We start from the raw sequence: 11,326 nt of genomic DNA on the forward strand, positions 1-11,326 counted from the left end.
AGAAATGAACCTAACTCATGGCAGAGATTTTTGGGAAAAAGCACTAGGACAAAAACAAGTAAACCAGAAGTAAATTAGAGAAAAATAGCCCAAAGAGCTGGCATGGCTGCAGATAGAACCATCTTTTTTATGCCCTCATTATATATGTAATAAGATGAACAGCTGAAGAATGTAAAATAACAACAAAAAAGAAATAAAGTAATGCATCATAGAAAATAAATGACTAAGGTGAGTGTAGCGATGCAGCAAACAGCTTGCAGCGTGAAGGGCATCTTGCCATGTGCCACTCGTGTAGTGTGAAGATAGCTTGCATGCACTTTCATCTATAATGTGAAGAATAATTTCTTTTCTGTTATTCTTGCTGTATGTTTTCATTTTTTCCGTCTTAGTGTAAAAGAAAAAAAATGAAGTTTTTGTATAAGTTGAAGTTTCCCAGCCAGTTCTAGGATATGATTTTGTTTTCTAAAGTACATATCAAAACAAGATTCTGATTTGAGGCATTTATGTGCTGTTCTTGTGACCATTTGTCCTAAGTGATTTGGTCCAAACTAGGAAGTTGAGACTGTGGGTTACTCTTGCGTTACTCTTTGCCTATTGAGGCTCAAGAGTACTGTATGTCTTATCTATAAACATAAAATTTATTTAATATTTGTATTTTAGTGTACGGTTTTGTGTACATCTTAAGCTGAGTTAGATTTTAGAGGGCAGCTTTGCAAAATGAAAACTTGATGGAACATAGTCACTATGAGTACTTAAAACGGGCTATTGTAATTAGCATATGATTTCTACTGTGGTTTTGGTTTTGCCATATAATTTTTCTGGGAAGCCAATTAATACAACTATGATAGCTACACTTAAAGTCTGAGTCTGTACATGTGCATCTATTGAGCTTTGAACTCCTTGGTTAACAACTTAAATTTATATTCTGTAGTACTTTGTATATCTAAACTCTCTTTGCTGTTTAGCTCTTTCTATGTTTAGTCTTGTAAACATTAAAAGAAACATGACTCTTCAATCTAGGCTGATTATTTAAGGCATAAGTGGCTCTGTCACTGTAAGGTAATGATAATTTTATGAGGTCCTAAAATATCTTTCTAGCTCTGCTACTTTCTGAGTAATTTTTTATTCTATTTTATTTGTAGATAGATATTCAGCCGTCTGATGAAGCTGCTCTGATTCTTCACAGAAAGGGATTTGACTGCAGATTTTCAAACAGAGACATGGGTCTTCTCTGTTCCACTACTCAGGGAAAGGTATACTGACATTTTAAGGGTAGCTTACCTTACAAATATTGCAGAAACATTGATATTTAAATCAAATTATAGGTGAAGTCTAGGTAGTTATTTCTCAAGAGTTATGTTTCAGGATAATAGTTTATCTTGAAAGCTGCTTTCCATTTGATAAAGATATGGATCTGCTGGTGTGTAGGAACGACCATGTAAGCATCAACAAGTAAACTTCTAAGTCAGTTTAATCTCATTAACTTCCTGTAAATGTTGTTTTCATACAACACGGATCAGTATTTCTCAAATAATTTTTTAAGTGTTTTAGAACTTTATTAAGTAAAAAGAGTCGTTACATCTTCTGAAGTGTATCTTTTGAATAGTATTAACATATCCACAAATTATGTGACTGTTACTTTGAAAACCGTTGCTTATTATAGCATGTCCTTTGTCTATCCATGCTCACTTACATGACCTGCACTATTGCAAATATCTGAGTGTTTTGCAATTGCTATAGAATTGATGTGATACATAAAACTATGAAATATAAATTATACAACTTTGTTCTGAAGCTTACAGATGGACTAGATGGTTATGAATCTGTAGAAATTTTGTAATCAAATTTTGAAATAGGTGTGGGATTTTCTTTAAGCAGAAGAGTAAGTGTTGTTTTGTTTAGAAACAAGAAGAGTTTTAATCCAAACATTTCTGATCAGTTTTTTAGTATATTGATTTAACTTACTTGCTTTGAAATGTGGCAAGTGAACACTGCCTAAAAAGATCTAATTTAGTATATAACGTTTGAGACATGGTACTTAAAAATATTCATAATCTTTGGTGTAAGAATTGCTGTGCTGATACCTGTAAGGAGATGTATCATTTGGATCATTGTTAGAGATTAGGTTAAAGTAAATTTTAAGGTGTACACTGTATTTTCTAAATATATTTCTTTTTTTTCCAGATAAAGGTGCATAAACTCTTTAACAAATTCAGAGTGGAAAGTCTTACACCTGCATCTTTATCTTTGATGCATTCACCTCCGGATGCCAGAAATATAAGTGAAATAAATATGAGTTCTATGGAGATAAATACGTTCCGGATTCGGCTAAGATGAAATCTGGCTTTAATACTCAGATAGAGATGAGGAATCTGCAATTATATCTCCTCTAAGTTTCACGTGCAATAAGAAGCACATTGTTATTATTCCAGCTTCTGGATACTGTGAGAAAAACATGCATTCTATAATTTTTTTGACCAACACAGTGAAAAGCCATGTTGCAAGCAACTGTTTTGTGTTTCATTGTTTTGGGATTGTTTTTGTTTGGTTGGGGGTCTTTTGGGGGTTTGTTTTGTTTTGGTTTTTTTCATAAAATAGCGACATCAGTATAAGTTAATGCAACAAGTGAAGAAATTTCTAAGGATGTTAACCTCTCAACAGATTAAATCTCAGGTTAAATGCTAACTAATAATGTTTGTGGTGTTTTAATTTTCATAAAGAGGGGATTGGATTTTAAACAGCCTTCTTCGCTGATCCTTGATGAATTTATGTACAAGTAATTCCGTGTAGAAAGTCCTGATGCAGCTTGGAAATAAAATGGAATAAAATGTTCTTGTGTAGTAGCTAATGTCCAAATATTTACAATCATTTATATAAATGACAATAATCTCAATTTATTCCACAATTAATTTCAGTTTATTCAACACAAAGGGGATTATTAATTGTGGTAAAATGAAAGCCTGCAGTACTTGTGATAAGTGATGGTAGATTTTAATACTTCTACCATTCACCTGAGTTATGTAAATAGGAAAACATGAACCTAAAAAATAATTTTGCAATGGAAACGTTTAATAAAACTCCCATTTTGTTACTTGACACACTGGGATATGTGCAATTATTCCATTATCATATATGATGAGAAATGTCCATAATTATCATGAATACAAGATTTTTTATAAAATTCATTTAGATACCGATGTTCTCTGAAATGAGTTTTCTATTTCAAGATTACCATATCAAGATAAATGTGCCTTATTTTTTGATATGTCTTGTTACAATATTGGTGTCTATGTTAATGTTTTTTGGGGAAAGGTAGTTTATATAATACTTAAGCTGTGTATCTCCTATTTGACAATGCTGGCCACACTCTGATCTATGTCCTCCTGCACCAAGTTTGTGCTATCTTATTCTGAATATTTTGACTATTTGAATGTATTAAAATGATGTCATAACATGAAACACAGACAAAAAAAAATACTGTAAAATCTAAATTCAGCTGCTTTCAAGGAAATTGCAACTTGATGCAGAGTTGATAGTAAGCAAGACATAGTTTGCAAATCCATCGAAACATGTGCTTGCATGTCACAGACTGTGGTGACCTCTTAATTCAGAATCACGTGCCTATAGTTTAAACAACATTTTTCAAACTTGCAACCTCACTTACATTGCCAGTGTTCACATTATTGAAGAATGGAGTCTTACATTTTGCTTTGTTTTCACTTATTAAAGAATTCATATGTAGTGTTGAAGCCATTCAAGTGTGAAAAATATTTCCCTAAGTAGAGCTGCTGTTTACAGTTAATCTATATAAACATGCACTTGAGTATGATCCCATTTCCTAGTCTTCATTTATCTTCTCCTATTTCTTGCTTATGCTTTACTTTTCCATACATCATTGCTTGTCTTTAATAGTAGTGCATGAAAAGTCATCATAACTGGTAAAAAGTTGTGCTATTTTCTAAGCCTAAGATTGCCTACTGTATTTAATTTCATCATTGTTGTTCCACAGCATATCAAATTATATCATGTAGCTACAGGCTATCGTAAAAGAAAATGAAAGTGAAACTTTGATTTCATGCATTGTCATAGGTTGGATCTCTGTTGGGATTGTGTAGACTTCCCTACTTAATTCAATCTACTGTGTGTTTTGTAATTAATGGAATACTTAGTAGGATCTGGTGCAAGTTATATCAAGAATATAAGAACCACTAACCACAAATGGAAGAATCAGACGGATCCAATAAATGGATGTTTTCATGCAATAAACATGTACTGTAAGTTTTCTTAGCTGTATTTGAAAAGACTATTTTTGTTGGAACTCAAAGCTCGGTAGACTTGCCAGCAGAAAGTTCTCATAACATTTATTTTGTTGCATCTTCAGAGTTGAAATGCTTCAGAGACTTTTATGTGTTCTGTGCAAGAGAGCTTTCAAACTATTTCAGTTTTGTTGGTCAGAAAAGTAAAATTTTGATGCAATAAAGTTTTAAAGTTATTTTGCCTGTTGAAATTGCTTCCAAAAGATGTTTCATATAGCATTGGATCTTTTCTTTTGTCATCATCTGTACAATCATGATGCCTGAATCTTCCTTAACCAGCAGATTTAATCTTTGTTCCTTTATTTTGCATTTTTTGTGTAACAACAGAACAGCCTTCAATTTGGGATCCTTTCCTGAAATCCTTGTCTAAGTCAAAACTCCAGTCAAAGTCTGATAATAAATTTTACTGTATTTGGTTCAGAATGTGGCTGTCAATGGTTTTGGGTTTATTTGTTTTTTTTTCAACAACTCTTAATGAATTCTTACACTGTATTTTTGTGACATTGGATATTTCAGTTAAATTCTTGTTTTTTCTGTGCATTGGCCATCTAATTTAATCATATTATTTTCTTTTTTCTATTTGTATAGCTGCTGGGCTTATAACTGCTGGTTAAGAGAAACAAGCATCCTTACCTTCCAATATGGTTTTAAAGACAATGTAATTACTTTCCATACCAGAGTTGTACCCGTACTGAATTTTTTTGTACATTCCTTTATCTTAAATGTCTTTGATTCACTTGCTCATATGGTCTGAAACAAACTGATTTCAATTGAAGGTTTTTAATATTTTCTCTTGGAAGGTTTTATATCTTATGGGGATATGTAAAATAAGATCTCTAATAAAGGATAATGTTATTGTGAGATGTGGTCAGTGTCATTAATGCCTTAGCCATAGCTAATTTACATTTTAAAACAAAAGAAACAACAAGCATGCCTTCTTTGAGAAGGTTGATATATTGGTAGCTTTAGGGAATGACAATTATCTGTACTGAGATGAACTCCTGATGAAAGATATAATCTGTTTCACAGGTGCCAAACAGAAGAAGATAGATGCTAACTTCAGAGATGTAAACATGTGTGATCTCACAGTGTGGGAAGAGAACGGGTACCTCTTCTTTCACAAAAGAAACCTTGCACAGACTTAGCAGAAAACAGTAGAAGGTGTAACATTCTAGAATTTTTTTTTTTACTTTTATTAATCTCATTTCTTTTTTTACACATTTGAGAGTAATGGAATGGAAGCTGTTCTTGTAAATTAAATTAACAAACACACCATTAGAAAATAAAGTCAAAATAACAGTTCAACTGTAATTAGACTGAACACTTTTAAGAAAATAATATAATGCTAGTATAATATGCTGTAATTACATATGACAAGTTGAACAGGCATAAGTGCTTTGCAGGTTTGCTTCCCAAAGTGCTGATGGAGCTTGAGCATAATGAGTTGCAAAGACAATTAGTATAAATTTCAGTCAGTGCCTGAAACTATTTGACATTGGACTGGATAGTCTTAGCTATAAATATAAAAGTTACATTTACACATACTATGTAACCCCCATGATTTTAAAGCAGATGTTTCAAGGTAAAAGTATATAACATGTAACTGCAGGAGGCAACAATGAGTATGGGTCCAATTTAAAGCAACCCTTCACCTTTTTAAGGTCATCCTTCTGTGGGATACGTTACTATCAGCATGACCCTCTGGACAGAACATAGTCCACTAATTCCAGTTACCAATAAAGTCTTCTTTTACTTCTTGAAATTAAATTAAGTATATTTGATGTATAGCTGTCCATCATGTTTTAAAATAACAGGTGCTAGATCTCTCTACACATCTCTACTGATACTGACACTAAAATACATTGCTCAGATTTAACAGGTTATCTGACTTGTGATGAGTTGTATGTATGACAAAATATAAAACAGAGATTCAATTTGTTGTCCTATTTATTTTAGGATAACTGCCCTGTCATAATATTAAGAATTTGCAACAACAAAAATAAGCCAAAGGTGTTAATTTTGTCTTCTAAAAGAGGGAACATACAAAAAAACTTAATACATTATCTAGAATAAGCTCAATTCACTGGACAACTGTGGGGATTTTCAGTGTTCTTACTGATACAAAGTTTCTCTGTCTCAAACCATTTCTATAAATATTAAATTGTGGATCTGTCAGTCTTTTAATATACAGATTTTATGAACTAATTAATATTTGAAGTCCATATTGCATCACTAGCTTTTGTCTGCCAGAATTTCTATGTAGTAGTGATAATGCATTATTTACACTACTCTCCTTCCTTTAGGTAAATTATTTAATAACACTGAGGGTAATGAGAAAATAATTAAATAAAAAATTTCCATCATGTATGTAAACTTGTGCTATCTGAACTGTAAAGACAGGGATATTTTTAATTGTACATTTCAGAGCTTCAGATTCTCAATATAACATTCTTCCTGCTATACAGTCCCTGTTAAAGGATACCCTTTGACTGACAGTATATAATATCATCCATATTATGGGTGTGACTAAACTGGAGACTTTAATCCCAGCAGTGTCTGTCCTGCTTTATCACTACCACCACTCCCTGTGCATCACACACATCCACCATGCAGGAAGGCCTGTGACTCTGTTCCTCTCAAATCATGAGCTGCGACGTAACTTATGGTCTCCTCAGATAACTGGTCTATTGTTATTTCTACCTCTAACTTAGTTATTTCTTTTGTACTACTTTCTCCTTTCTTCGGATGCCACCTAAATGTGTAGGCATTTGTAGGCTCCAGCATGTGTGGAACCTCCCAGCTCTGCCCAGTGCATACTACAGAGCTTTCTGGAGTCAGACTGCCTGCAGTGTCAGCCAAAGCATGAGATGTGCTGGATGTGAGCACTCAGCCAGCTCTTCAAGAATTACATGGTTTTAATCTACATCAATGAGCATGCAAATGGGGCACGTACCCTACCTGCTTGCCACAACTGCCTCACATCGCTAGCCTGCTGTTCAGGAACATACATTTTTCTTTCTCTGAAAATCGACTTGAACAGACTTCCATGGCAGTTTCACTTTTTTCTCCTCCTCCATTTCTCTCCCCAGTTTCACAAAATAAATTTATACATAAGTGAGCTGGAATTGTGTGTGATCAAGAGTCCAGGAATTCCTGATGCTCATCAGGAGAGATGGAGGAGTGCTGGCAAACTCTGCTCTATTAGTGCTCTGCATAGGTAGCGTGATACAACACAATCTCCATTTCAGGACCTGTCAGTCATCCCCTAGTTTACCTGTAATCTACCTTCCAGAAGTCCAGAATATGCTCAGAAACAATTGATCTGTCTTGATCAGGCAATAATAAATCAGAGACTTTTTGATAATGCCCACTGTTAAGGCTTTGGCTACTGGGGATCCTCTAAGATCAACCTGCTCACATCAGTGACCAACAAAATCTGTAATTTCTGTGGTTTGGGCTGCTTTCTCTTTGAGTTCTATGTCAGATGTTTCCTAAATCTAGTTTCCAGAAGCAGGTAGGCACGACCCTGTGGATATAACTAGTTTGAAAAAATAAATCTCTAGGTCAAGTAACTTGTGTGTACAAATCTCAGTAAGAATGGGATGCAACCCAACTCATTCTGAAGAAATTAGAGTTTTTACAGCTTTCTCTTTAGATCTCAAATCTCTTGAAACCATAGGCTTTGTACTTGAAGAACTTAATGAAAACAGTGAAATCAAAATCATTTGCAAGTTGTCAATTTTTCAGTAAATATTAGCTTCAAGTCAATTCCAAAGACTTTTCTGCATGGCAACTGTCTTGTAGTACTGCTAAAAGTGAGCAATAATGTATTGCGACCAAACCTCTATGATATATATTATACACATATTGTTGTAGGCAAAAGACCTGAAACTGCTAGGTTCTGCCATCTCTTAAGACAGTGAAAGTAGTTAAGCTCTTTTTGAAACAAGGACAACTGGAGGATTTCCAGGAAAGACAGAAAAATAACCTGTAAGCCCAGATGAAGTCTTTGTTAGAACAAAAGATTTAGGCATATTGAGAAACCCAGCCATAAAACCACTGGACAGTCAAGTCACATTAAAGAGAGAATCAGCAACCTGATTGTGCTAGATCAGAAAGTTGTCTAGAAAATAGGGGATATTAAATTTATGGCCAACTTTGAATTTAATAACAGAAAAGATCTTCAAAGACTTCAGCAGTAAAATGTGCTGATGAAAGAAAATGAGCAGCTCCAGATGACAGTGAAGGTCAGTTTTTTGATGATACCAGTTAAATGCTATCAGCAATACTGTACATTTACAGCAGTTCTTCTCAAGGTCCACAAAGACTTAAGGAGGAGAAAGCAAGTTGTCCCAATCCAATTCATGCAAAAGTCTTATATCTTTGAGAAAATTCCTTGGTGACTTACTTGGCTTAATTCAGCATGGTGGCCAAAGGAATAGATGTGAAAAGGAGCAAGAAAATCAAAAAGGGCCTGGTGATGACATTGTGTAGTTCTGTTCTGCTAGGGACTGAATCTTCTGTCATGTGAGGAGGGTCTGAAAGAGCTGGGACTGTTCAGCCTGGAGAAGAGAAGGCTCAGTGGGGATCTTATCAATGTATATAAATACCTGAAGGGAGGGTGCAAAGCAGGCAGAGCCAGGCTCTTTTCAGTGATGCCCAGTGACAGCACAAGGCACAATGGGGCACAGACTGAAACACAGGAGATTCTTCCTGTACATCAGGAAACACTTTTTCCCTGTGAGGGTGACCGAGCACTGGAACAGGTTGCCCAGAGAGGCTGTGCAATCTCCATCCTTGGCAATACTCAAAAGCTGTCTGGACATGGTCCTGGGCAACTGGCTCTATATGGCCCTGCTTGAGCAGGGGTTTTGACCAGATGACCTCCAGAGGTCCCTGCCAGCCTCAACCATTTAGTCACTTTGTGGTGCTGTGTGGCCTGTTCCTGTGAAGGGGAAGCAAGGCTTCATTAGATAATCAGAACTTGTACAAGATCCAGATGCATGTTTGAAGATGTGAGGCCAAAGATGATAGCTGAAAATTGAAAGAAGGAACAATCTTTACCAGAAATGTTTTTCCTGGTTCACTGTGCAGCACTGAACATTTTCAGGAAAAAATGGAAATCGTCACGTTTAAAAATGAATTTGGACTTGCAGTTTAAAATGCCTACTGGAGAAGAAATATATCCTAAGCAAGCTGTGCTGTCTGAATCACTTGCAGCAGTGTGCGAAGAGAAACAGCTTTGCAAATAGAAGATGACCTTTGTTTACAAAACTCTTTGTTTAGTACCTGTGACAGTGAAAAGAAGTATCATCTTTATTCCATATGTTTTGAATTATTTAAAACAGTAACCCATTCCAAGCTAAAATAAATTAAACAATATGAATTTAATGGAAGCAAGCCAGATAGACAGGGATTGTGTCAAAAGATTGAATACAGCTGTTACAGACGTGTCAATTCTGAATGGAGCATGCTAGTAAAAGTCCTTCACCCAGATAAAGAATTAAGGTTTGCACACCAAAAGGAAATTGCCTGTTTTGACAGTGCCTAAATCAGTCCCATTGCTTTTGCTTGTATCTTGGTAAATGAACTCTACTGGCTTGGCTACTAGATACGAGAAAGAAACTGTGAAAGCTTAAATGTAACTATATGGCAAACTTACTCAAATGGTTTTGGCACAGACATCCACACCTATTCACCTAATTTGTCTCCAAATAGACAAAATTAGTTGTGACTTTTCATTCATCAAAAATTGAGCCTTTGGAATAAGAGCCAAGATGCCAATAATTGGGTTGAGTTGGGGTTTTCTATAGCTAATAAAGACTGCTAGGAAAGGTGCCTTACAAAATTGAGTTTACGGAGGTTCATCTTTAAAGATATGGTCTACATGAAACTCGTGATCTGTGGGCTATTAGTAGCTTTCCAGTACAGAATACATGAAGAGTAGCTCAGATGTGAAACCTATAACTTGGGAGATTTTAGCAGTTAAAGCTCCTGCAGATATGCTTCAGAAATGGATCTCTGTTCATTTTATGAATGTTTTTGACAACTAGTAACCAGATGGTAGGGCTTTTTATTTTTAATATATAAAATATGAAACAGTGAATTATGTAAGTGCTAGCCAAGAGGAAAAAATAAATACAGATTCCTTCCTTGATGATGTCATACATTTAAGTGGGGACAACCAAAAAGCTCTTCCAAGCTAGGATTCAAGAGCAAAATTCTAAATCCAAGAAAAAAAAAAGACTATGGTTCACTGACCTAACAAGGGTCTTGTATGTGGGTAACTGTGAAACAGGCACCACTCACGTAAACATCAGTAGCCAAAAAAAAGGAAGCATTGAGATTGCATTCCTCAGGGCTTTATCAAAATCTCTAAGGATTCTTCCAGCAGCCCTTGTCATCTTCCCCATGTTTCAATTAAAAGCACAAAGCAAAAAACACCTCCACCCCTAACACACATATATTTCATCCGGTCTCTGGGAATGTGATAGCATCTCTGTCATGATTTCTAGAATTCCACAATACAAGTCCAGTTCACTTTTATATTGCAAACTAAGGTCAAAATATGGGTTTTACTGGGTTTTCTAGGCACGCTGCTTTCACTTTGGCCCTGCCTAAGCCATTAGGTACACAAAGCCTTGTGACTATGGTGACAGGTAGCATTTTGGATATGCAGGTTGCAGAGTAACGGGGTTGGAAATGTGCTGGTTGTATTGTGATGGGTAATGTGGAACTGTGGGTCAGGGTGGGAGTTTACAGTTCCTCTAAAAGTGAAGGCCATGACCAATTCAATGCCACCTTACATTTGGACGAAGTTGGAAACTGAGATTAAAAAGTTTTTTATCAATTGGCATTGATGCATGGTAACTTGGCACCTGTGTTGGGTTTAATTTTTTATCTACATTTGGCTTTAAAAGTAGATACCAGCAAATAGAAACTAATCAGAATGGCAAAGGAAAAACGTTTTTGTGGTAATGCCAGAGATGTGATAATATAAAGTGATTTCT

The 11,326-nt window shown here is 35.3% G+C and overlaps 1 protein-coding gene across 1 annotated transcript in view; it reads left to right on the plus strand.

The window, feature by feature from the left end:
* MAN2A1 (mannosidase alpha class 2A member 1) overlaps nucleotides 1-5,167 on the plus strand; it is a 116,162-nt gene extending 110,995 nt beyond the window's left edge. Inside the window, exons 21-22 of the mRNA XM_072860259.1 lie at nucleotides 1,143-1,253; nucleotides 2,185-5,167. Coding sequence (XP_072716360.1) covers nucleotides 1,143-1,253; nucleotides 2,185-2,337 — 264 coding nt within the window. The 3' untranslated portion in view covers nucleotides 2,338-5,167. The remainder of the gene's footprint in view (nucleotides 1-1,142; nucleotides 1,254-2,184) is intronic.
* Nucleotides 5,168-11,326: the final 6,159 nt, after the last annotated feature.

This window comes from Ciconia boyciana, chromosome 4 (genome assembly GCF_034638445.1).
Source record: "Ciconia boyciana chromosome 4, ASM3463844v1, whole genome shotgun sequence".
In the NCBI taxonomy this organism is placed as follows: Eukaryota; Metazoa; Chordata; class Aves; order Ciconiiformes; family Ciconiidae; genus Ciconia; species Ciconia boyciana.